This window comes from Moschus berezovskii, chromosome 4 (genome assembly GCF_049115385.1).
Source record: "Moschus berezovskii isolate FMDL1 chromosome 4, NW_MosBer_1.0, whole genome shotgun sequence".
In the NCBI taxonomy this organism is placed as follows: Eukaryota; Metazoa; Chordata; class Mammalia; order Artiodactyla; family Moschidae; genus Moschus; species Moschus berezovskii.
Window position 1 is genome coordinate 102,401,163 of NC_142463.1, and position 27,193 is coordinate 102,428,355.

General features: G+C 45.8%; 3 protein-coding genes across 4 annotated transcripts in view; 2 read left to right on the forward strand and 1 right to left on the reverse strand.

Moving 5' to 3' along the window:
* Positions 1-2,521, forward strand: part of LOC148778139 (myomegalin-like) — a 52,288-nt gene extending 49,767 nt beyond the window's left edge. The window contains 3 exon segments of the mRNA XM_088836012.1: positions 633-776; positions 1,863-2,001; positions 2,299-2,521. Coding sequence (XP_088692138.1) covers positions 633-776; positions 1,863-2,001; positions 2,299-2,408 — 393 coding nt within the window. The 3' untranslated portion in view covers positions 2,409-2,521.
* Positions 1-27,193, reverse strand: part of LOC129556737 (myomegalin-like) — a 631,881-nt gene that overhangs the window by 55,005 nt on the left and 549,683 nt on the right.
* LOC129549544 (NBPF family member NBPF6-like) overlaps positions 8,308-27,193 on the forward strand; it is a 33,210-nt gene continuing 14,324 nt past the window's right edge. Inside the window, exons 1-12 of one of the 2 annotated variants that reach the window (XM_088835673.1) lie at positions 8,308-9,064; positions 9,771-11,103; positions 13,071-13,185; positions 14,237-14,451; positions 15,492-15,543; positions 19,787-20,001; positions 21,212-21,263; positions 22,146-22,360; positions 23,308-23,359; positions 23,994-24,169; positions 25,171-25,222; positions 26,029-26,195. In XM_088835673.1, the coding sequence (XP_088691799.1) occupies positions 10,926-11,103; positions 13,071-13,185; positions 14,237-14,451; positions 15,492-15,543; positions 19,787-20,001; positions 21,212-21,263; positions 22,146-22,360; positions 23,308-23,359; positions 23,994-24,169; positions 25,171-25,222; positions 26,029-26,195 (1,489 nt within the window). In that variant the 5' untranslated portion in view covers positions 8,308-9,064; positions 9,771-10,925. Of the gene's footprint in view, positions 11,104-13,070; positions 13,186-14,236; positions 14,452-15,491; positions 15,544-19,786; positions 20,002-21,211; positions 21,264-22,145; positions 22,361-23,307; positions 23,360-23,993; positions 24,170-25,170; positions 25,223-26,028; positions 26,196-27,193 lie in introns of both variants that reach the window. The other variant, XM_088835674.1, reaches the window with a different exon arrangement.

Here is a 27,193-nt window from a genome sequence, read left to right on the forward strand (position 1 = left end):
GGCCACAAGGCTTCTCAGAATCTTTCCCCAGGGAAGACCTAGGTACCAGCCGCTGTGCTGTCTGAGCTCCAGGAGCCCCCACACATGAGAGGGAGGCCCACACCTGAGTCAACAAATGCAACAAGGGGCTCCAGGCACAGTGCTGGAAGTGCCGTGGGTGTGACGGAGTGAACCCAGAAGTGGCGATTATCCCAGAAGGAAGGTGACAGGCTCATGGGGGTTAGGGCGCCACTGGGGGATGTGCAGTTCTCTGGGGAGGAGAACATACCAGGTAAAGGGAGCAGCTCTCAGTCCTTCGAGCTACAAATGGTGCAGCTCATTTGAAGCATAAGGCCTGGATTTAGGGAAGGGCAGTGGGTTTAGGGAAGGGCAGCGGGGGTGGGGGTACAGTGCAAAATAGGGACCTTAGAACTCCGGAGCACGAAGCAGGACTAAAAGCTAAAAAGTGTGGAATCAAATGAATTCTTACAAAGTGGGAGGCCCTTGCTGAGGTCAGAGAACCTCGGCTTCCAGGTTAGAAAAAAGTCTCACAGGTTCAAGCAAGCCTGTGGCCGTACCTCGCTCACAAAGGAAGCCGAGGCCTGTGTTCTCTCAGCCACAGGGATGCCCATGACTACCGCCCCCTTTCCCAGGTGATGGGCAGCGAAGGCATCCAGGAGCTGAGGAGCAGCGCCACTGCCCTGCACCACCTGCTCGAGGAGTCGGCCTCCCTCCTCACCATGTTCTGGCGAGCAGCCTTGCTAAGCTCCCCTGGCCCTGCTCTTGTGGGCAAAGTGGTAAGAAGCCAGCATCCTCTACCAGTTCTGCCCCCTAACTAGCCTTCTAACTCCTTGGCCTGCAGAGCCTGAAGATCAGGAGCCAAATGGGCAGTTGGGAGAAGGGGACATGAGGCGTGTGTCCCTGGAGGGAGACCTCTCCTGCGTGGTGAGTGCTCTCTGTGCAGGTCTGAAAACATCCCTCTCCTCACAGCCTGAGCCCCAGGATAAGGAGCCAAACAGGAGAAGAAAAGAACACAGAGGAGGCAGAGACATGAGAACCCTGGTAACCCACAAATGTTCCATCCCTTTAACTTTCTGAAGTTCAGCTGAGCTGAGTTCAGGGCCATTTAAAACATCAACGCCTCCTCCTTTTCCATCCTGAGCCCACTCCCACTCACCCCCAGGTCCACACAGGCAGACAGGATCACAGAATGTCACCAGGAGTGGACCAGCCCTTTTTACCCACCCACTGAAATCCCAGAACAATTTCCACTTAAACCTGTGTCTCTGGGTCAAGCCTGATGAGAGTCAGCCTCCCCCAGGAGCTTTCAGATCTCAGGCCACTCTGGTTGATGATCTTGGATTAGGTAGATTTCAAAATCCCTCCTAGGCTTCTCACTCCAGACTGGTATCAATGATAACTTTAGAGGATCCAACTTTGCTAATTCCAAGGAGGAAGTATTTTGCCATCCTGAGGTTGGCAGATATATTTACAGATTTGTAGACTGTCTCAGGCCAGCCCTGTCTCCCCAGCCATAATATTCCTAATGACCGAGTTTTGATGCCCAAGTGATATAACTATGTCAGCACTAAATCAGAGCTCTTACTCACAGCTGGGAGTTTCAGTGTGGCCTGTGCTCAGGTTCTCTGCAGCAGTTGGAGTGTGGCCTGTGCTCCTTTGCACAGGAGCTTCCAGGGCCTCAGTGTTCCCACCTCTTGGCCCATCCTGAGCCATCACCTGCTGGAGGGTTTTAGAGGCAGGGAAATCTGGTCCAGAAATACTTGAGAAGATTGTAGAATCCTATTTGGGGTTGTAAAGAGCCACAAATCACAGGGTGCTTTAGGCCTTCTGACCACTGACAGAACACCTATTTTTCTTCCCAGGGAGAGTCCATGAAAAAGGAGCTTCTGGAACTGAGAACCAAACTATCCAAACAGGAGAGTCTCCTTCAGAGTACATCTGAGCGCCTGAAGACTGCCAACCAGCAGAAGGAGAGCATGGAGCAGTTCATCTTCAGCCAGTGTGGGTGCCCTGGGACAGGGAATGGGACAGGAAATTGGGGGCCTTCCAGGCTCCCCACTTGTGCTGTGAATGGACAGTGACCAGAGAGGCTAGGGGATGGGGGAGACTGATGTGACATCCCTGAACCTCCTGTGCCATCAGTAATCATAGAGGCAGAGGAGGAGATGTGAGGGGTGAAGGGGAGCAGGAGACCCCAAGCTGAGTGGCCAGAAAGACAAACTTTAGAACACACACACCCAAGACAGATGTGGACCCCGCGGGTAATTTCTGCCTTTGGGAACTGTTTTGTTGTTTCAGTGACCAGGACACACGATGTTTTGAAGAAGGCAAGGACTAATTTGGAGGTAAGGAAACCACTGCACCGATCAGAGCAAACTGTCACCGTCTGTATCAGAATGCACAGGTGACTCCTGACCTGCGCTGACCTTCCAAGAGGAAATTTCTGGTCCACCTGTGAGAGCACAGGTTCTCAATGAACATCCCTCTAGATTCCATCCCCATCGGTCCTCCCACCCTAATCAGAAACCTCCCCTTACTTCTCAGTTCACTCACTTTGTCATCATCTTCTCTCTTGACCCCAATTCTCTCTCCTTTATGCCATGTCAGGACTGGGGAGAAATGCAGTTCAGTTGATTCTCAAGGTCAGAGGACATGTGGGGTCTGCCTCTGAATGAGCTTTCCAGTAAAGGAATCCTGAGGCCAGTCATGGGTTCCAGGGTTCCTATGTTACTACATGAAAAAATGATGGAAAGATGCCACCTAACAAGTTGATTTCACTGCATAACATTGGGCTGAAAGCAGCAATTTGATTCCGACATATTTTTCTTTAGGAAACAACATAAAACAAAATCATTGGGTCTTATTGATCTAAAAGAGAACTTGGTAATAAGGAAAAAGATGAAACTTAAAGGGAAAGATTATCCATAAGGCAGGCATTCTCTACATTTATTTAAAACACCAATGCATTTTCTAGCAGCCACTTTGAAGAAAAACGTGAGGTGTTAGAAATGGCTTCAAAGTAAAAAACTAAGCCTTTTACCTTGGACTTTAAAGTTTTGCCATAATCAGTTGAGCCCATTCCTAGGAATGTTCCTAAATTGTAACCTAAAAAGATGTTGACCCCACAGTGTGAAAATGGGTTGGGCCATAATTTAACCCTGATTTTTTTTCCTTGCTAATTTCTGTGCAGAAACAACCCCCCCTTCTGTAATAACTCTTGATGATGGAAGAATGTTCTGCAGATGTTGGCCCCTGGCATTCTGGAAGGGTCTGAGAGTGGGCTGCGAGGGGACCAGGGTGCGGGACTGAGAAGGATGTGACCGTGAGAGCACAGAGGTAGTCACTGACTTTCACACCCCTGCTCCGCCCCGAGGCCCAGGGTGGGGAGGATGAGGGGTGCACTGGGAAGGACTTGGCACTGCCAGGGCCTTTGCTTTACCTCACTCTGTGAGCAGGGACTAGAGGAGGAATGGGAGAGGATGCCCTGGTGGGAAAGGGGTGGATCCTAAATGAGACTTCATCTCACAGGCTGACCTACCAGCTTTGTGTTTACCTGTGGGCTTGGAGTGATGCTGGCACATGGAGGAGCCTGAGGATAGGTCCCCAGTTATGCTCACTTCCTGAGGTCTCATCACGTACCACTGGCCACTGCTGCCCAGTTCTGTCCTGGAAGAGAGTGGGACTGGGCAGGGTTGGACACCATCCTGCAAAGGAGACATTTCCCCTTGAGAAGCCACCTTGACAAGGGACTTGCTTTACTTAAGCTGAGTCATGCTTGTTCCTGCTAGGATTTCAAGGTCTTCATTCTGGGCCATTTGTTTAATGTTGGGGCTTTTCCTTCATGAGGATCTCCCTGGAATTTTTGTCTGAAATGCAGTTTCTCAAGCCTTATCCCCACGTTTCTAACATGCCCTGTAGTGTCTCTGCTCTAGATTTTCTATACTGTGCAGCCAGCACCCAGGGATTGGGGCCTGTCTCCTGTATGATATCACAGTCAATCATCCAAGGTTAGTACCACTTTCTCGATTCTACACAATCCATCCTTCTCCACTATACATGACATCCATGTGCTCAAAGAGGTCAATGAAATCACCATGTAAAGCAGACTTGGTATTTTGGTGGAGCTGGAATTTACATCTTGGATTTATGTTGCCAGGGCTGTGCTTTCATTGTTTTCACATAGACACACGGTAGGATTGATGGAAATAGGGTAGGGAGTAGAAGACATCAGTAAGAGTTAGTGATTCCTGGTAACTAGTATTGGTCTGCTTGACAAGCATTTACTGAATGTTCTCTGTGGCAGGCTTTGAAGAGGCTCTGGAGAGGAAGGTTGACTAAGGCACAGAGAGTACCTGGCTCTCAAAAATATGGCCTCTAGCACAGGAGCCAGATGTTTCAGAGAATCACATCTAATTTTTAAATAAAGACTGTGATGTATTTAATATTCATGCATTCCTTGGTCCCATTGTGTCCACCAAGGTGGGAAACAGTATAAATTTAGGACTATTGGAAAGAGATTGGGCTTCCCTGGTGACTCAGATGGTAAAGAATCCGTCTGCTATGCAGGAGACCTGAGTTCAATCCCTGGGTCAGGAAGATACCCTGGAGAAAGAAAGGAATGCCAAGTATAAATATAGGACTATTGAAAAGAGATGAAATTCTTTTGGGGAAATGTCCGTCAGGTATTTTTATTTTAAGAAGGGAAATAAGTATATTTGATCAAATGTCCCCTGAAGTTTAGCCACAGGTTCCTGGTGCTTTTGGATACAAAAACTTGTGGTCAAGGTTTGTGTGGCAGCTATGCTGCATCAGGGTGTGGGAATTTAGGCGAAATCTCCATATCTCTCTGGGCCTCAGTATCCTCATCTGTAAGATAAGGTTATTCAAATTCTCCAAATTCCTTTCCTGCTGAGTTTTTTCTGAGTGCATGAGAGACTGAGATGCATGTTAAGTGTTCCCTGGGATCTGCAGCCAAGACCTGACCTTGGTTCCTTCTCTGTGTGTCTCCTATAGGAGCCTCAACTGGGCCCACACACTGGAAACACAGAAAGGAGAGAGGGGATGGAAGAAAGGAAGCAACAGGTTCAGCGGATGAGAAAACCCAAAGAAAAGCAAGGTAATGGTCGAGGAGCTGTTTGCCAAGGGAGGTGAGCATAAGGACAAGTTGAGTTTGGAAAATTCAGTCGGAAGTGAGGAATGCACAGCATCACCTGAATTCTCAAGGAGCAACCTGAGCTGAGCAGGAAGGACCAGGAGAGGAGCTTAGTCCACAGTGAGCTTGTGCACCTGCCGAGGAGATCCACACGATGGATCCAGTTGTTTATACTCTGGGAGCACCAATCCCAGGAGGAGGAGGAGGTTTATTGCCGGGAGCACCAATCCCAGGAGGAGGAGGTTTATATGCTGGGAGCACCAATCCCAGGAGGAGGAGGAGGTTTATATGCTGGAAGAACCAATCCCAGGAGGAGGATGAGGTTTATGCTGATGGGAGCACCAATCCCAGGAGGAAGAGGAGGCTAATACTGCTGGGAGCACTTATGCTAGGAGGAGGATCAGGTTTATACTGCTGGGAGAACCAGCCCCAGGAGGGGGATGAGGTTTATATGCTGGGAGAACCAATCCCAGGAGAGGGGGAGGTTTATGCTTCTGGGAGCACAAATCCCAGGAGGAGGAGGAGGTTTATATGCTGGGAGCACCAATCCCAGGAGGAGGATGAGTTTTATACTGTTGGGAGCACCAATCCCAGGAGGAGGAGGATGGGACCTTGAGGCTCTGCCCTAGACCCCCAGCCTGCAACTTGGAAGTGCCCACACGTGGATGTCCTCCAAGTAAGTGTGCGGTAAGGTGCATAAATGGTGTTTGGAGAAGAATTAGAGATCTTCATTCTTATCAGTGGCCAGGAGAATGGGGCTCATTTCTGAAGCAGAGATGGTAATCATATTCTTCTGCATTTACGATTTTGAGGTTTTACACACATCATCTCTTACCTATGTGTTGAGTGCTTAATTTGCAGACAAGAAAGAGTATGTATACTGTTCTATTTTATAAATTTGTTAAAAAGGCAAATTCATCTAAACTGGCAATGGTTGCTTGGGGCTAAGAGTTGAGGGAGTGATGGACTGCAAAGGGGAACAAGGAAAGTTGTGACCGATGGAAACACCCTGCATCTTGATTGTGGCATCTATCAAAATGCATTTAGTTGCATATTTTTCAATGGTGCAGTCAAGAGGATTCATATAAAAATCTACCACATTTCTCCATACCAGCAGTGTTAGGAAATGAAATTCAATAAAACATAATAGAGATAAACATCCATGATCATTTAATGCTTAAGAATGCAGATACTGAGGACTCCTGAAAACTATTGCTGAGAGAAATTAAAGAAGACCTACATAAATAGAATATACGTTATAGTCATAGATTGGAAGACAATATTTTTAGAATGTCAAATCCTTGTTTTTCTGAATGGTATTGCAGCTGGCATTTGGGGAGAGGTGTATTTTGCAGGCTAATTATAACATGTAAGTGGAAATCAAAGTATCTCAGTTAGCCAAGACACACTGAAGGAGAATTAAGCTGGAGGATTTACTCTAGTAGATTTCAAAACTCAGGTTAAAACTACAGCAATTAAGACACTATACTGGTGTAAGTAAACAGAACACAAACTGCTGAAGGAAAGAGGGAAGAGTAACAAAGTTACCCACACCCATATTCAGTTTCTTAATAAGTCACCAATATGCATCACGGGGTGGTGATAGACTTTTCTGCAAAATGTCTGTTGTGAAAAACAGTATCAAGTGAGAGATTATTAATACATTTGGGAAGTTTTTGGTAGAAATGCAGTATAGGTGAAGGAAACAGCTACTTGGAAGAATCTGAGACAAGAGTGAACTGGAAAATGTGGGATGGGGTTTTGGAGGAGAAGGGTCGTTACCCGGATGTGGCTCCAGCACTTACAGCAAGGGGGTCTCGGCCCGTTAGAGACCCTCTGTGTGCCTCAGTTTCCTCATCTGCAAAGCAGCAGAGAGTTATCTTTTGGACACCAGTCAATTTTGAACACTAGAAGTACCATAAATGAAATAATCGTCCCCTCAAATCATGAGGGAGGTCAGTGAAACCAGCGGGTAAAGCTAAGTGCACACCTGAGCACCTTTAACAAAGAGACTCCAGGTCCCACCTCAACTCACTGAGTCACACTTGCTACAGGTGAGGGCTGTGCACTTGTTTGGGACTAACTCTCCCAGGTGATTCTTACAATGATCAGCTTGGGAACAGAACACACTGAGCTGTATACCTTTTACCCCAAACACAGAAGTAGGACAGAGCAGAACAAGGGTGTTTCCACTCCAGTGACTAAAGCAGAGAACTATTGGAAGACTCTCGAATTGAAGGACTAGGCCCATCTGACCCCATTTAACTCTTCTCTAGTTCACAGCAGAGACAAACTCCCTGGGGACACACGCCTGTGGCACCTGACTATCCACTTGAGGAAAGTGAGAGCCCTAATTTTAAACTCAGTCTGGTTTTGAGTGAAAGCTGAATTCACCCCGTTTGCTCATTGATGGGACCAATCTTCTCCAAGCTGCCACTTTCTGAAAAATAACTCGTATTGCTCTAAATGCAAACTTCAACAAAGATATTTGTTACAAAATTTTATAAATACTCAACCTAACAAGAAACCAGAAAGTGAGCAAGAACATTCCATTTCAGGAGAGTTCGGCCCAATAGAGCACAGTCTCTGAGAGAAAAGATCCTTGAGTAGAAGGGAAGTGGTCCCTTCCTGTCCTGGGACATCCTGCTAACTTCAGTGGGCTGGGAAAGCAGCTGCCCATTCTAACAGATGGATTCTCAGGGACACTAGTGGTGAAGAACCCGCCTGCTAATGTAGGACACACAAGAGACACGGTTTTGATCCCTGGGTCAGGAAGATTCCCTGGAGGAAGAAATAGCAACCCACTCCACTATTCTTGCCTGGGAAATTCCATGAACAGAGGAGGCTGGAGGGCTAGAGGATCACAAAGTTTCGGACACAACTGAAGCAACTTAGCACAGCACACATTCTAACAGACAGGCTGCTCTTGCCTGCAGATGGTATCTGGTGTCCTGAAACACATAAGCACTCAGGAAGACTTTAGAAGGGCCCAGCCTTCACTTCTGCTTTTGCTCAGTGCATAGAAATGGTTTAGTTGGAAAAAGGTAGGGCTCTAGGAATAAAGTCAGGTCACAGAGAAAAGGAGGAGTATGAAATGGGGCCAAGGCAGAATAAAAACAATAGGTTTCTCCTACTGACAAAATGCAAAGTAATAGCTTACTTGCCTTGATAAAGTGTTTTTTGTTTTTTAATTTTAACTTTAGTCTAATAAATTATTTTATGTACCTCTACTACAATGGTGTTACCTTGAATGATTATGATGAAAGAAAGTATCATAATATGTGTGAAATGCCTGGCACGGTGTCATTCAATGAACTATACCTGTTATATACTTCTGTAGCATGAGAAAATCATCCCTGTTTGACCTCAAGTCAGATATCTTTCATGAGCTTTTTTGGTTTCATCACATTTAAAATGAATAAATTTGACATGTTTTTCTTTCCCCCACAGAATGTCAGCAACCTGAAAATAGATTTCCCTAAAGCCTTTGCTGAGTCTCACACACCGAGTATCATGAATCACTGTAGTGGGAGGACCACGTGGGGTGTGGGGAAGATTAGCTTTCATAAGTAGCTGTTCCAGTTTTGCATCTCTTACCTTAACATGAACAAATGCCCAGTGGCCTGTTGTCACCCCCATTTCACCCTCCATCCAGGTAGAGCAACAGCTCAACTGAAGAGACGGATGCTGTACGGGTTCCCCAAGTCTCTGACTCACAAGACCCGGGTAGGACGAGATGCTGAGGAAGTGAGGAGTGGGTTCAGACCATCACTATCCGAGGGCCTGCCTGTCTCTCCTCAAACTCAGCTTCTGTGTCGCTGAACACAATGCTTAAATTCCCTTTGGATCATCATGATCCCTGCCCTACGACCTTGAACTTCACCATGCTCTGTTTTTGGAATATAACCACAGGTCAGTGGCATGAGGAAAACTCCAAGAGATGGATCAAACTGTGTGCCACAGACACTGCTCTGGAACCCTGGTCTGTTCAATATGTGGGTGAGCTCAATGAGCACAGAACAATAGGACGAGGAAGTCAAATCTTTCTTAAACAGATAGGCACCCCATGTATTCAGTGGCTCATGGTTAAGAATCAGTCTGCAATGCAGGAGACACAGGAGATGTGGGTTTGATCCCTGGGTCAGGAAGCTCCCCTGGAAGAGGGCATAGCAACCCACTCCAGTATGCTTGCCTGGGGAATCCCCATAGACAGGGGAGCCTGACGGGCTACAGTCCTGGGATCGCAAAGCGTCAGACACGAATGAAGTGACTGAGCACAAGCACACCATGTTTTCAAGGACATCCACAGAAACTCTTTTAGTCACTTTGACAGCTTGGAAAGAGCTCTTGTGAGGCTCAATGAGATACATAAATGAAAGTATGAAGTGCAGTGTTTAGTAACATTTTAAAAAAACAAATAGAACAACCCAGACCCAGAGGAAGAATTTAGAAGGTAAGGATGTCAATTTAAGTTTATTCTGAAGCCAATATGTTGCCCAGTAAAGAGAAGAAATTGACATAACAACAGGATGCAGCAAAAGAATTCTGAGATGGGACAGAATATAAGTTTAAAGGTTATTTAATCACTTAGCGTTGTTCTCTGACTTTTATCCTACAGTTTTTAGGACACAGACTAAACTGGAGAATACCCACAGAAGAAGTTCATGACAGGCTACAAGTTTGACATCCTTCACTTGTGGAAAAGCCTTCAGTTCAGTTCAGTTCAGTCGCTCAGTCGTGTCCGACTCTCTTAAAGAGATGAGGTGATATAGTTTTTCCAGTGGTCATGTATGCATGTGAGAGTTGGACTATAAAGAAAGCGAGTGCTGAAGAATTGGTGCTTTGGAAATGTGGTATTGGAGAAGACTCTTGAGAGTCCCTTGGATTACAAGGAGATCAAACCAGTCCATCCTAAAGGAAATCAATCCTGAATATTCATTGAAAGGACTGATGCTGAGGCTGAAACTCCAATACTTTGGTCACCTGAGGGAAAGAACTGACTCACTGGAAAAGACCCTGATGCTGGAAAAGATTGAAGGTGGGAGGAGAAGGGGATGACAGAGGATGAAATGGTTGGATGGCATCCCCAACTCAATGGACTTGAGTTTGAGTGGACTCCAGGAGTCGGTGATGGACAGGGAGGCCTGGTGTGCTGCAGTCCATGGGGTTGCAAAGAGTTGGACATGACTGAGCGACTGAAATGTACTGAAGTGAGGTGACTTTATGACAGCCCGACAGAAATGGAGACCTGCTGGCCAAGTATTTCTCCCTCGAATCTTTTTATACACAGAAGAATGAACAATGGGAACTCAGCTTAGATAGTTTTGGGAAGGTGATAGGTCTGTGGTATCGGGACGTGTGTAGACAACCTAAGAGTGGCTGCTGAAGGCTTGGGTGCTATCAGCGGTGATGGCCACAAACCGTCAAGGCCTAGGCACCTGGAAGGCAGGGGCCCCCAAGATTCCATGAACCCCTCCCCCGACCAGTTCTGTTATGGCAACTCCAGATGGTCACCTAGCACGCTGGGTCCCCCTCCTTCACTCCTGTCTGAGTCTGAGCCGCACACAGCACCTTTGGCTCTGAGCTCTAGCATCGTCAACTTCTTCTTGTAGTAGAGAACCCTCTAGTTGTTCCCAATAGCAAGTCAGGAATTCCAGTTTTTGTCATCCCTCAGTGCTGATTAAAGCGACGTGATTTTGCTTGTCTTTAATCCCCCATATACTGGGGGTGTCCTCCCCACCCCTGGCTTCTACCCCTTCTACCACATGTCACCATGGCAGTATGTCTTCCCTCTTTATCGAATCTGAGGGCAGAACGTAACCTCACGGAAGTCAACCAGGAGGTTTTGTTGGAGCTGGCAAAGTACAAGCAGGACTTCAGAGACGTCAAAGAGAAACTCCTCATATCCGAAGCTACTGCTTACTCCCTGGCCAACCAGCTGCAGAAAAACAGTACGTTTTTGGGGTCATGGTCACCCAAGCAATGAATGATCACTGTCTTTCCTCTAAGAAACTATAAGTCTCCAGGATTGGGCTCCTTTTCCCTTTGTCGTTTTGAATTCCATTCTGACGACAAGCCAGGAAAGGTAGTAGTGGCTCTTTTGCCTTCAGTTTCCTGAGGCTGGGAAAACTGAGGCACAAGGAGTGGAGGCACTTTTCCAAGTTTTTAGTGATGTGTAGGGTGAGACTAGAGTTAAAATTCCAGACAGTGAAACCTGGTGCAGGCACAGGAGTTCCTGTGTCTCTCGGGTGCAAACTAAGCTGTGTTGACTGGAATCTTTTCTGTTCTGTATCTGATCCTGCATGCCTCTTGGCTAAACCTCTGGGACTAATGAACTCCTTCAGTTTGAGGTTCCCTGAGGTTCTGTTGGCAAAGCCCTGTGCTAGTTACACCGAGGTAACGTGTGGTTAGACACTGTAAGAAGCTGGGAATATGATTTAAAGGAGCTTAAGGATGAGTCTGCTTCTCATTGAAACCATGGTCTCTGGGATGCCATCAAGACAGAGGCTCCCTGGTGAGAAGGAAGACATGCTTTCTGAGTGAGCAGATTCTCCTTCCTGAGTCCAAGAAAGCCATTTGACACTCTGTGGCAATAATGAAGGTGTTTCTGGTGAAATCAGACAATCTTCACTTTCCCCTCTCTCCCCACTTGAGCTGGTGAAACTTCAGTGATACAGGTTGACCAGTAGTCCAGGGGACCCTGAGTCTGTGCTATAAGAGGTGTGACCAACATGAGGATGATGCTAAGTGGGAGAGAGAACCAGCCCCAGTAAAAACCCAGGCAGAGTGTGAGGAGCCCTTTGCACGCGTAGGCAGCCTGGCAGTTGGAATCACTTTTGCCTGTTCAGTAAGAGGGGCCTGGAGTAAGGAAAGAAGTCATGACCAGGGTACATGCATAACAAGGGGATGAGAGGAATCTTGACCACTTGTGTCTGTGTCACTTTCCTACAGTCATTTTCAATGAAGCAATGAGGGAGTTAATACAAAATGACTGACACAGAGACAAGTAAGAAGTAAAGCCTACTATTTAAGAAAGTGAAAGGATGAGCTTTGGGGAAAGGAGAAACTCAGTTTTATTTACACTGCTCCTTATGATAGTAGCAAAACTCTAAGAAAGAAACTGTGAGGCTGGTGAAGAAGAAATGTCTCACCAGCACCCTGGCGTGGAGGTCCCCACAGCACAGTGTGACAGACAAGGACTCTGGCCAGGTCTCCTGGGCTCACAAGCCTGTTGGGAACCTTTCTGTGCCTCTGTTTCCTCCTCTGTCTGTCTGTTGCTGTAATAGTAACTATCGTTTGAGTTGTAGTGAATACTGAGTGAATCTGACAAAGCCCTGACGGTCGTGCCTGGCTCAGTGTCAGTACACTTGGTTCATAGTTCTACTGTTCCTAATGACACAGGCTTTCTCAGTGTTTGGGCATCTCTCTTTCAGGTCCTTACGGTTTCATGTATTCTATTTCACACTAGTGTGTCCAGGTGAGGTTTATGCCTTGAGACCCTTGTTTGTTACTGAAATGCCAGCATGAGAGAAGCAGCAGTCCTGTAGTCCTAGGAGCCTTCCCAACCACACCGGAATCGCCACCCCAGGCCCCTGCTCAGTGTCTCGCCTAAGAGGCTGCAGGTCTTGGTTTTGTGGCCCAGGATTCGGGTTCAGTCTCAGGGGGTGTGCATTCTGACTTTGAGAAATGGCAGTTCATCTTGTCTACTTAGGTTCTGTGCCTAGGAGCTTCTCTTTCCTCAGCTCTAAAATGGGGATCCCCTCGGTTCAGTCGCTGGGGAATCAGATGAGGAAATCTCTCCACAGAGAATGGAGAAGGAGTTACAGCCGCCACTGAGGTGGCCCATCTTGTTCCCTTGAAGGCAGTGACCACAGCGGCAAGGTCAGCTCTCCCTGAGGCAGTGTGTCTCTTTCCTCAGAGTGTGAAGCATGTAAGGACATCGTTGAATCCGTGCTGGGGGAGAAGCTGATGTTTGAGGTGCAGAGGCCAGCAGAGAAGCTGGCAGAGAAGCCAACGCTGGATGAAAGGCTGAGGTAAGGAGGGCAGGAATGTTCATGGCAGGCACAGGGCACAATATTATAAAAGAGGCGGAGAACACCAATTGGTGAATTATGGACTCCAGTTATTCTTCAGGAATTGATTTACCTTGCTTTTAAATAAAAAAATGACTTGAATCACATCATGAGATTCACTGTGTTCAAGTGAACCAGTGGCACTAGCTCATTCACAATGTTGTGCCATTGGCACCTTATTTGCCTTTAATCACACCCCCCTCCTGACTGACTACATCCTTGAATGCTTTCTTGGCCCTGTCGTTCTTATGTTCTTTCCAATTCACACCAGCTATGCTAGTCCAAACTCTGACTGGCTGTGTGTCATTCACTGGACAGTACTTTGTGTTGCCACATCAGAAATACAGAAAATACTCTGTGGATTTTTTACTGAAATGGGCACGGCCGAGTGAGGACCCGAAAAAACATCTTCATGATGCAGATTTAGGAAGCCACTGATGCATGCGTGTAACTCGATAGTGTCTGACTCTTTATGACCCCATGGACTGTACCCCACCAGGCTCCCCTGTCCATGAAGTTTCCAGGCAAGAAGACTGGAATGAGTTGCCATTTCCTTTTCCAGGGAATGTTCCCGACTCAGGGATCAAACCTGCATCTCTTGTGTTTTCTGAATTGTCAGTCAGGTTCTTTACCAGCTGAGCCACCAGGGAAGACATTAGGTTATCTTCATAGAAAGACAAGATGAATGGAATGTCACGGAATCTTACAGGAGTACTTTCTGATACAGAGGAAACCTTTGTTTACCTTCTTTCTCTTTGACAAAGGCCAGTCATCAGATATGGAGTAGGAAATGGCAAGCCACTCCAGTATGCTTGCCAAGATGACCCGATGGGCAGAGGAGACTGGTGCAGTCCACTGGGTCACAAGAATCGGACCCGACTGAGTGACTGAGCCGGTCATCAGATATGTGCCAGAATTCTGTTTCGGGGTCTCCTTGGGGATGTTCTCACAGAAATCCCTGTCTTTCATCTAACTCTTTGCCTTTTACAATTGTGTCTTCTTTTCCACCTAGGACGTGTGTTGTCCTAATTCGAAGTCAGGCACGAGAGCTGACCCAGTTACGGCAGATACTACGGGATGGGAAAGATGACTCTCTCCTGCTCAAGCAGCGCCTCAAGGACCTCCTCACCCACAATGACCTGGACAACCACCAGGGAAAGGGCTTCCGAGAGAGCCTGTCTGAGGGATACCGACTGGCAGAGCGCCTTGCCTGCAAGTTCAGTCCAGGTGAGGGGGCCACAGGCCCTGATAGCACTGATCCTCTCCTAGGTCCCCAGTAGATAAGATCAACACCTCCACTAGGAATGTTTATCAGCTTCCCTGTTTCATGTCCTATGTGGGTCTATGTAGGAGCAGGATTGTCTAAGAGGACAGAGGAGAAATGCACAGGGTGGAGGTCACTGTATCCCAATGGTCTGCTTCCTCCCTGATGGACCATGGCCACTGGGGCAGGAGGCCACATCCAGCCAGCATTAAAGCCCAGAAAGGAGGAGGTGACAGGAGGCCGCTTGTGAGAGTGAATAGAGCCCTAGATGAAGCTTGGAAGTTCCCACGTTCCAGGCTGAGTGCTGTGTGTTTAACTATGTGAGAATGATTGATTTTTCTCATGTTAGTAACTGTTTTCTCATCTGGAAAATGGATGAATAATCTGTTGATGGTAGCTATAATGATTAAATTTGGGAATATTTACAAATATACTGCAGAAAAAAGAAAACCGTTCACTTTGTCGTGTTGGTTAGGTACTTGATAGAGTTGGATGTGGTGCTGGGAAAATGATTTAAACTGGAGCGCTCACTTTCCATGGAGAGACTTTCCCAGAGATTCCCCTTGAAGAGCCAGGATGTTCCCAGATGGAGGGATGTGGGACATGGTTGTTCTGCTTAGAGAAAGGAGGGCATCTTGTGAGACCTGAGAAGGTTTATGGAGGCTGTGTCTTTGGCGGAATTTGTGGCAGGATGGACGATACATTTGCAGGAGTGGAGGTGGAAGGTGGACAATGTGAGGAGATATAAGGAAGAAAAGACAATTCAAATGTTTGCCCAATTTCAAGCAGAAGGTGTCCTGAGGATGACCTACCAGTTTAGAAACAGACCGCCTGTTGGATCAGAAATCCATGCTTGGGCAGTTGTTTAAAACAATACATTAAAACTTCCATACAGTATTAACTCATACATAGATATTTATGACTCTGTGACCTTATGAGTCCCTGTGTTTGCAGTGGGAGAAGTGACTAGAGGCTGACTGGATATTTTTTATTTTGTTTGCAGAAATTTATGAAGATGAAGACGATGAACAAGCACAAGAAACACTAACCTCCAGGTAACAATTCACTATCCATTCAGCTCAGTCACTCAGTCATGTCCGACTGTTTGTGACCCCATGGACTGCAGCACACCAGGCCTCCCTGTCCATCACCAACTCCCACAGTTTACTCAAACTCATGTCCATTGAGTCGGTGATACTATCCAACCATCTCATCCCCTTCTCCAGCCTTCAATCTTTCACAGCATCAGGGTCTTTTCAAATGAGTCAGATGTTCGCATCAGATAGCCAAAGTATTGGAGTTTCAGCCTCAACATCAGTCCTTCCAGTGAATATTCAGGACTGACTCCCTTTGGGATGGACTGGTTGGATCTCCTTGCAGTCCAAGGGACTCTCAAGGGTCTTCTCCAACACCACAGTTCAAAAGTATCAGTTCTTTGGCATTCAGATCTCTTTATAGTCCAACTCCCACATCCATATATGACTACTGGAAAAACCATAGCCTTGACAACATGGACCTTTGTTGGCAAAGTATGCTGTCTAGGTTGGTCATAACTTTTCTTCCAAGGAGTAAGCATCTTTTAATTTCATGGCTGCAATCACCATCTGCAGTGATTTTGGAGCTCCCGAAAAGAAGTCTGCCAGTGGTTCCACTGTCTCCCAATCTATTTGCCATGAAACGAAGGGACCAGATGCCATGGTCTTAGTTTTCTGAATGTTGAGATTTAGCCAACCTTTTCACTCTCCTCTTTCACGTTCATCAAGAGGTACTTCAGTTCTTCGTTGCTTTCTGCCATAAGGGTGGTGTCATCTGCATATCCGAGGTTATTGATATTTCTCTCGGCAATCTTGATTCCAGCTTGTGCTTCATCCAGCCCAGCGTTTCTCATGATGTACTCTGCATGTAAGTTAAATAAACAGGGTGACGATATACAGCCTTGACATACTCCTTTTCCTATTTGGAAATAGTCTGTTGCTTTATGTCCAGTTCTAACTGTTGCTTCCTGACCTGCATACTGATTTCTCAAGAGGCAGGTCATGTGGTCTGGTATTCCCATCTCTTTCAAAATTTTCCAGTTTGTGGTGATGCACACAGTCACAGGCATAGTCCGTAAAGCATAAGTAGATGTTTTTCTGGAACTCTCTTGCGTTTTTGATGATCCAGCGGATGTTGGCAATTTGATCCCTGGTTCCTTTGCCTTTTCTAATACCAGCTTGCACATCTGGAAGTTCACGGTTCACATATTGTTGCAGCCTGGCTAGGAGAATTTTGAGCATTTCTTTACTAGCGTGTGAGATGAGCGCAATTGTGCAGTAGTTTGAGCATTCTCTGGCATTGCCTTTCTTTGGGATTGGAATGAAAAATGACCTTTTCCAGTCCTGTGGCCACTGCTGAGTTTTCCAAATTTGCTGGCATATTGAGTGCAGCACTTTCACAGCGTTATCTTTTAGGATTTGAAATAGCTCAACGGGAATCCCATCACCTCCACCAGTTTTATTTGTCGTGATGCTTCCTAAGGCCCAGTTGACTTCACATTCCAGGATGTCTGGCTCTAGGTGAGTGAATACACAGTCGTGGTTATCTGGATTGTGAAAATCATTTTTGTATACTTCCTCTGTGTATTGTTGCCACCTCTTCTTAATATCTTCTGCTCCTGTTAGGTCCATACCATTTCTGTCCGTTATCGAGCCCATCTTTGCATGAAATATTCCCTTGGTATCTCTCATATTCTTGAAGAGATCTCCAGTCTTTCCCATTCTATTGTTTTCCTCTATTTCTTTGCTTTGATCGCTGAGGAAGGCTTTCTTATCTCTCCTCGCTATTCTTTGGAACTCTGCATTCAAATGGGTATATCTTTCCTTTTTTCCTTTGCTTTTCGCTTCTCTTCTTTTCACAGCAATTTGTAATACCTCCTCAGACAGCCATTTTGCTTCTTTTGCATTTCTTTTTCTTGGGGATAGTATTGATCCTTGTCTCCTGTACAATGTCACGAACCTCCATCCATAGTTCATCAGGCACTCTATCAGATCTAGTCCCTTAAACGATTTCTCACCTCCACTGTATAATCATAAGGGATATGATTTGGGTCATACCTGAATGGTCTAGTGGTTTTCCCTACTTGCTTCAATTTAAGTCTGAATTTGGCAATAAGGGCATCATGATCTGAGCCACAGTCAGCTCCCGGTCTTCTTTTTGCTGACTATATAGAACTTCTCCTATTCTGGCTGCAAAGAGTGTCATCGATCTGACTTTGGTGTCGACCATCTGGTGATGTCCATGTGTAGAGTCTTCACTTGAGTTGTTGGAAGAAGGTGTTGCTATGACCAGTGCGTTCTCTTGGCAAAACTCTGTTAGCCTTTGCCCTGTACTCCAAGGTCAAGTTTACCTGTTACTCCAGATGTTTCTTGACTTCCTACTTTTGCATTCCAGTCCCCTATAATGAAATGGACATATTTTATGCGTTTTAGTTCTAGAAGGTCTTGTAGGTCTTCATAGAACTGTTCTACTTCAGCTTCTTGAACATTATTGACCGGGGCATAGACTTGGATTACTGTGATATTGAATCATTTTCCTTGGAAATGAACAGAGATCATTCTGTCATTTTTGAGCTTGCATCCAAGTACTGCATTTCGGACTCTTTTGTTAACTATGATGGCTACTCCATTTCTTCTAAGGGATTCTTGCCCACAGTAGTAGATATAATAATCATCTGAATTAAATTCACCCATTCCAGTCCATTTTAGGTCTCTGATACCTAAAATGTTGACGTTCACTCTTGCCATCTCCTGTTTGACCACTTCCAATGTGTCCTGAAACATGGACCTAATATTCCAGGTTCCTATGCACTATTGTTCTTTACAGCATCGGACCTTGCTTCCCATCATCAGTCACATCCACAGCTGGGTGTTGTTTTTGCTTTGGCTCATCTCTTCATACTTTCTGGAGTGATTTCTCCACTGATCTCCAGGAGCATATTGGGCACCTACCCACCTGGGGAGTTCATCTTTCAGTGTCCTATCTTTTTGCCTTTGCATATTGTTCATGGGGTTCTCAAGGCAAGAATACTGAAGTGGTCTGCCATTCCCTTCTCCAGTGGAACACATTTTGTCACAACTCTCCACCATGACCCGACACAGCATGGTTCATAGTTTCATTGAGTTAGACAAGGCTGTGGTCCATGTGATTAGATTGATTAGTTTTCTGTGATTGTGGTTTTCAGGCTGTCTATCAGGAGCTGGTAATGTGTAGGGAAAATATGGACAGGGTCACAAAAGAACACTAAGTAACTCAAGAGAGTGACATGCCAGATGTAAGTATAAGCACAACTGCACATGGTATTAATTTACTTCACTCAACGCACAGGGAAATGACCCTGTAACTTGATTGTCTGTTGTCTCTCTGGTTACTTGTATGTATGACCCAAGGTGAATGCACACCCTTAGGATTTCCTATACACAAAGAGAGCCTCTGTTCTCTTCTAAAGTAAGTCCAAGTGAGACAAATATCTATTTCTACACAGTTGTTTTAGATCTTTGGAAGGAAGGTAACTAGCAAAGGGATGAGTAGAGAAGCAACTAGAAAAATTAAACCCCAGGACAACTGTCCCTCCAAAAATTGGTTGTCTGTGACAATAGTAAGTGAAAGAGGCCTTGGAGGCCTTTCAATTACTAAAGAGAAGGTAGAGGATCTCAGAGAGTTTATAAAGCTTTAATATCTGTATTCACTTCACTGTGCATGCTCACTTGCTCAGTCATCGCTGAATCTTTGTGACCCCCATGGACTGGAGTATACCAGGCTCCTCTGTCCATGGCATTTTCCCATCAAGAATCCTGGAGTGGGTTGCCATTTCCTTCTCCAAGGGATCTTCCTGGCCCATGGACGAAGCCGCATGTCCTGCATGGGCAGGCAGATTCTTTACCACTGAGCCACTGGGGAAGCCCTTATTCACTTGCCTACTTTGTCTTCAATTCAGCATGACTTAGGACCCAGTGGAAGCACTTGTTGTGGAAGTTCCTTTGTGCTTCCTGTTCCTGAAAGGACCCTCCTGGGATGGTTGAGTCTCCTTCCTCATCAGAGGTTTGTGGCCGGTGTGTAGGGTACCTGCTTCTCCCCCTCTCCCATCCCCAGACAGACACACTCCACTTCATATAAGAGAGGATAGTTCCTTCTCTCTTTAAGGGGCCTGCTCTTTTACCCTCTGTGACCACGCCCCATGCCTCCTGTCAAAACCAGCCAGAATGGCTTGCAGTCAGATCTTCTTCACTTAATTTTCTGTCATTCCTTTCCCATCTGGCACAGCGTGGAGCTGCAGGAGGTTGAAAAGAAGGACGTGCCTGAAGAATGCAAGGATGAATGTGTTTTGATGCCTTCAATTCTCCAAGGAAGTTCTGACAGCCACCAGCCTTACAGTAATGACAAACTTAAATTTAATGAACTGGAAGTAGACCTTGGTCCGGATGGAGCCTGTGGTTGCTCTTATGCTCAAGAAGATGAAATGCCAACCAGTTTCTCAGGTAACCCCCGTATTATTTGTCCTCACATGCTCTGTAGACCAAGGAAGGTCATCTCTGAGGACAGGTTGCATAGACACATCTTTGTTGAAACCAGGGACAAGGGTCTGTTATGGAACACAGACATCAGGTGGGTCAGGGAGCTTTCATTCTTTTTTTGGCTCCAGGCTTGTCTCTGTCACCCTGACCCCAGTGTCAGGCATTCGACCCAAATCACTTGTGACAACTCTCACCCACCTCAGCTGCAAATCCACAGGAGGTGTCTGTCAGAACTAGTGTGGAGCCAGCGTGTTGTTAGCTGCAATGATCTGATTTTTGTAAATGTTGTTGGCCTCGCTAGAAATGATGACAGACTTGCCTCTTTATAAGGAGAGCTGATTTCCAGGTTTTGTTTGACTGCTCTCAGCCCCAGTCCCCCTTTTCTCGATGTTGGCAGGTCTTAGCTAAGATGCCATCTGAACACCAAGACAGATATACTTGAACCATTGCCTTGCTTGGATGTTTCCATGAAGCAAGGCTGGGCTCTGGCAGTTCCTCCAGCCTTGAATGGCCACGGTTTCTGTGTGGCACCAAAGATTCTTTTGGATTTGAAGGTTAATACAATTCACTGGGCTTCCCTGGTGGCTCAGATGGTAAAGAATCTGCCCGCAATGCAGGAGACCCAGGTTCTATCCCTGAATCATGAAGATCCTCTGGAGAAGAGAATGGCACACACTCTAGTATTCTTGTGTGGAGAATTCCATGGACAGAGGAGCCTGGTGGGCTGTAGTCCATATGGTCACAAGGAGACAGACACTACTGAGCGGCTAACCCTTTCACAATTCACCCATCACTCTAGTCTCAAGTATAAATTCCTCTAAACCATCAATAACCACGTAATCTGATGGGATTAAGCAGTACTATGGAAATAATTCTAGAACATAACAGCTCATTTTCTAGCATCTCTGTGGAAAATACATTTTTACTGCTTATACAGATTCAGAACAAAGGATGTTGGGAGAGATACCACATCAAGCAGCAAATTTCCTCGATGGGTCTGGAAGCAGTCCAGTCTCATTCTCATCAGACTTAAGTGTCCTAGAATATCCTTGCTGAACAATTATGTTCTTCCAATGAGAATTTTAATGTCCTTGTTGTACATGTATTTACTGAGTACATATATGCGAGGTCTGATTTGCTTATTATGACCTTCTGTCTCTGAATTTCCTACCAGACAATGAAAATTATCACAGGCAAGTGCGTGGACAAGAGCTCACATTTCCCAGGTAATTTGAAGATCTGTGGGCTGTGAATGTCAGTGGTGACAGCAGGAGACCTCAGATCCAGAGAAAAAGAGAAAGTACTCTATGGAACTCTTTCATCCTTTCATTCAACAGCAATTATCTCTTTAACAGTGTTGTCTATTTATGCTTCACAAGTTTGTGCATTTCCATTTTCTAATCCTTCAAGTTGAGTAATGTCCAGTGAGTTGACCCAGGTGAAATAACTAAACCTGGGCGTTCCCATATTCATGTGTTTTCCCCTGAGTGGTTAAAGTAGGGTGAGATCCTATGGGTCTTGCACTGGTTTGGCATCAGCATGTTGGTAAATATTGGATTTCAAGGGAAGAAAATAGAACAATATTCATATTACAACAGAATATTGAAAAAATACTTCTTGAAAGCAGGATATCTAGTCAGCAACACTTTTTTATCCAACTCTGAAAAACTGATTTTGAAGTCATATTTGTGCAAATCAAAATTTTAAAATTAAATGAAATAGAGTCCAAAGTCAAACAAATCTTTAACTTCTTAAAAGCTGTGTTCACTTGGACACAGGCTATCCAGTCAACACAGTGTGTGCAGAAAAGTCTGAACCACTGTCCCAGTCCTCTGTGTGTGCTGGGGACCATGATGTTAGCGTGTAGGGAAAATTGCGTCTCCTTCTTCAACTGCTGGTTTTGTGCCCAGTGCCCAGAGAACCTGCTGTCTGTCTCCCACCCCATGTCAGCCACCCTCCACTCCACATCAGGAGGAGTTACTTCCCTCCTTAAGGGGCCTGCCCTTTTGCTTTCTGTGACCTCTCTCAATGCCTGTCAGCAAAACCAGTCAGATGGCTTGGGGTGAAATCCTCTTAATCTTCTGTCATCCCTTCTCCATCTGACACAGCGTGAACTTGCAAGATGATGAAAAGAAGGTGGTGTTCCAGCAACCCCAAGATGAATGTGTTTCAGTACCTTCAACTCTCCAGGAAGGTTCTGCCTGCAACCAGCCTTACAGTGATGGAAAATTTGCATTTGATGAAGAGAATGTGGCGTCTGCCGTGGACGGAGCCTGTGGTTGCTCTCATGCTGAAGAGGATGAAATTCCAACTGGTCTCCCAGGTAGTCTTCAATATATCTGTTAGTCTACTCTGGGAGAATTAACCCCCTTTGAGAGACCCTGTGCTTCCATACTGAAGCCTGGTTTGAACCAGACTCTAACTGCATTTACAATGAGACATTCTGTGAACGAACTTTGCTCAGTTCCCAGTCACAGTTGTCCCTGTGGGGAACCACTCCACCCAAGGCGGTCCTGCCAGACTCACGTGTCCCTCGGCAGTTGTGGCACAGGAGGTCCCTTTCAGGCTTCCTAACTTTGAATGGACCTCTCATCTCACATGAAATGCTTGAATGTTCATTTCCGGGTAATGCCCCTGAGTTCCTACCCCTGTCCAAGGCTTTTGGCAGTCTTGTTTATATCTTTGGAGACGCCACTACTTTGGTTCACTTCTGTCAACCCATAGTCTCTCTCTCTTCCTTTGACTTACCTTGTTCGAAGTCTTCTGAAACCAGAAATAAGCCACACTGTCATCTTTTGGTATGATTCTCTGAGGTAAGGCAGGCCCTGGAACTTCCCAACCTGATGAATGGCCACTGTTTTCAGCTTTGAGTTTCATTTGACTTGATGGTGTGTGGATTCCACTCCCATTTAATCTCAGTGTGTAATCACTTATCCCATTAGTCAGCAATATTTCAGATGAAAAAAGCCTGAGTATTATAGCAGGCTGAGGATGTAGCTTAGTTGTTCCCCAGGAACTGTGAGTAAAAGGATGCATTTAGCTATTTGCACAGACTCAGGACCAGGATACTCTGCGAATGACATATCATATCAAGGAAATTTGTCCAATAGCTCAAGAAGGAAACCCAGTGCCGCCTTATGAGGCTATTTCTAGGGCCTCCTGGATTATTTCTGTCTCAACAGCCTGTTACCACATGTGAAGATAGGTACAGGTTTGGGCATTTGTGAAGGGAATTTGATTGATATAACTCTCCTGTTAATTTATTTACAGAAAACCGGAATGATCTCGATGACCTGAAAGGACCAGAGGTGGTTGCCCCGAGGTAATTCTGAATATCTGTGGGCTCTTTGCACAGTGATGACCTCTGCAGACCTCTGATCCAGGGAAAAACAGGAAGTGCTGAATATACTGTGTCATCAGTTTTGCCCACCACTATTATCCTTTCTCATAGCGTTCTCTGCTTTCACTGTGGTACTTCTATTGTTTCCCATTTCTTATTTACTTGTCAAGTTTAAAACCCAAGTCAGTTGACCCAGGTGACCTAAGTCAGAGTGGTTTTTTGCATCAATTTTTACCGCAGGGGTGGTTTTAGAGTGAGATGCGTATCTGCTTTCTGTTTGTGTTAGCGTGCTGGCATGTGTGTCACAGTAGTGTCAATGCAATGTGAATGGAAGTGTGAAAGCCACTGTTCTGTGTCCCCGTGTGTGAGGCGGGACTGCACCATCAGAGGGAATTCAGTCTGTTCATCAGCTTGTTATTTGGCCGGAGCACAGAGCACCTGCTGTTCTTCCTTTCTTCTGCCCTGTCAGCCTCGCTGTGTCTCACACACAGAGTTTTCTCTCTAATGGATCGGACCCTCGGTGTGATTCACCGCGCAAACATTCCATCAGAACCAGATAGGACTGCACAGTTTCTCATCATCTTGTCTTAATTGTCTGCCCTCCCTCCCCAACCAGGTTCAGCAGACAGCTGCCACAGCTGAGAGAGAACGGTGTCCCAGGGGACTCTCTGCATGAATACGCTCTGACTTACTCGGTCCTTCCTAGCCTCTCAGACTCCTTCTGGCCTTATAGGAGCGCTGCTGTCTTCTCACTTGAGGGTGTGGATGTCTCTTATGCCCGGGATGTAACCAGTGAGTATTTTCTTGTGATGGAACTCCACCTGGACGCCCAGGTAGACTCTGTACGCTCTGTATTCCTCGCCTCTGGGGTGCTGAGATTTGTCCTCCCTGTTGGAAGCTCTGTAGACGGTGATTAGAATCAGACTCTGTGGTAGAGTTTTAAGTACAGACCTCAGGTGAGTCTGGGAGCTGTGCTGTCTTCGACATTCAGGTGAAGCCTGTGGGCCAGGCCCCAAGTTCGATCATGGACGCAAGGCTGCTGTGACACATTCACTCACTTGTTTGAGTGCAGGTGTCCAGAATGACTGTATTTTTTCCTGATTCCCATGAAATGTCCCTTCTTGCCTGCATTGCTCCCATTTTCATACCCAAAGTGTCCCTGGAATTTCTGTGCCTTTCTAGGGGTGTTAACAGCCTTAATTATTTGTTGCTTTTCTGGTGTCACTGCTGTCATCCCCAGTGTTGGTCTCGTCTAAATTGCTTTCTTAGCAAACCAATCATCTGGACCACAGGATGCAAAGACCTCTCCCATCACCTTCCTTGTATGTTTCCATGAAGCAAGGCAGAGGCCTGGCATTTTCCCACACGATGAATGACTGAAGTTTCCGTGGAAAAACTAGGATTCATGTGATTCGAGGTTTTGTTCACTCCACTCATCATTCTGATAAAGTAGTCAGCATATGATGAGAAAAGCCTGAGTGTTACAGTATTCTGCTAGAATGCAGTTGGGCTATTCCCCAGACTCTGTGGGGAAAATGAATCTTTACCTTTTTACTCAGACTTGGAAGAGAATACTGTGGTGAGGATCTACCAGGGCAGGGAGATCTTGCCTGATGGCTCAGGAAAGCAAACCACGGAGAATCTGAGAGACCCAACTTGAGGCTCCTGGAATATCCTTCTTAAATAGCCTACCATCTCACTGCCGATATTGTTGGCACTATTGGACCCTGGATTATTAATTTACACAGTGAGAATTGCTAAGTGTTTCTTGACTTGTCTGAATTTATCCATAGAAACTCTTGCTGATCTTGTTGACGAGGAAGATCAAGACATCATCTCTTCTAGGTAAGTATGGAGAAACATGGGTCTGACACCAGTGGTGGCATCTGGTCATCTCACATACAGGGGAATCAGAAAGTGCTGAACATAACTGTTTCTTCCATTCAGACAACCACAAATTGTCCCTGTACCAAGGTTGTCTGTTTTCACCCTTTATGAGTCTCTCTCAGTTATAGTAACTTGGGGTCAGTTGAATCAGGGCTACTGATGAGACACAGGATTTCTTGTACTCCTCTGTTTTCTGCTTTTTATTAAAACCAGCATGCAGTACTTATCTGCCTCTGTCACTCTGGGTTACGACCTTGGCAGGTATTTCATGGCAAGGAAATTAACTAGGAAAAAAATCTCAGGTCACATCGCAGTATTAGAAAACTTGGTCTTGCAGACACAAGAGTTCTAGGAGTCCATTATGCTGCCAGAGTTGGTGTTAATTTGGATGAAGCATGTAAATTTCAACAAAATTTATGGTGTATTTGAAGTCACCTTGATGTTCTGAGGACGTGTGTGACATGACTATGTGTCCTGGGGGGGGCCCGTCTCCTTCCTCTCGAACTCATTTCTTCTCTGTGCTCAGAGCATCTGATGCTCACTCTCCCTCACTCGCTCTCCCTTTCCCTTTGCAAGTGCCTTCAGGCCCCACATTGGGTTCTGGCTGGGGGGGGGGGCGTGAATTGTTATACATCCCTTTAAGGGGACTCCCCATTTGTTTTTTGCAACTTGTCCCTTACCCCTCCCATCAACACCAGCTATGGCTGCAGGTTGACTAATCCCTCTTGTTTAACCATCTGCCCTCCCAACCCCACAAATCTCAGCGTGGAGCAGCTGCTGGTAGAAGAGAATGAAGTCCAATCGGACTCACTGGATGAACGTTATCTGGCTGCTTCCATTGGCCATCATCTGGCAGGCTCCTGTCATCCTTACAGAAGTGCCTCCTTCCCAGCAGAGAGTGGAGAAGTTTTCTTGACTCTGAATGTAAACGGTGAGTACTCCCAGACAGGTTCTTAGGCTCAGGTTGATTAGAACTATGTTCTCAGTTTTAATTTTTAGAAGGCATCACGAGCCTTTGCATTCTTCCTGCCCCAGGCTGCCCTCTGTCACCTGACCTCATCTCATCAGCACAGGCTTGTGGTATCAAATCAGACCAGAGAGGGACAGGGGAGGGATAAGGGCAGAATCTCAGCGACCACTGTCTCACCTGCAGGAATTTATGTAACAGAGCTCTTTCTATCAAGAGAAGAATCCTTATATTCGTGAAATTTTGTTGCCAATTTTGTTTCTTGAGGAGTTTCTGGCAAGGTCTCTGGCGTTGCATTCATGATTGCAGTCTGCTCCATATTTGTAATGCATGTTATATTGTTCCCCAGCTCCGGCCTCTTGCCGGTGGCCTGCCTACCTCCCTCTGAAGCATTTAGATACTAGATCCTGAACGTAAAATCTGCCTATGCCCTGTAATTTCCATGAAGCCAAATAGCAGTCTCTGTTTTTCCATCGTCTAGAAACACCCTTGTGTCTCATCCTTTGTGTAGCAACAAGGAGTCTTCTATGTATGGGTTATAGTTTCAGTGTTTTATGCAGTCTCAGTGGTATAATCTCATGGAAACTATCGATAACCTGTGTATCTGATAGTGGTGTGGACCTACTTTATGCTCCAGGTCCCCTTGGGTGGCAGTTCATAGGGTGTGGAGATTAAAACCTAGTATGAAATCCTTTTGGGCTAGTTTTTTTACTTTTTCTTTAGCAGAAGCATTGTCTTGTTAGGAATTTGATTCATAAGATCATCTTGACTGAAGTTTCCATTGAACAACTGGGATTCATGTGATTCGAGGTTTTGTTCATTCCACTCATCATTCTGATAAAGTAGTCAGCATATGATGAGAAAAGCCTGAGTGTTACAGTATTCTGCTAGAATGCAGTTGGGCTATTCCCCAGACTCTGTGGGGGAAATGAATCTTTACCGTTTTACTCAGACTTGGAAGA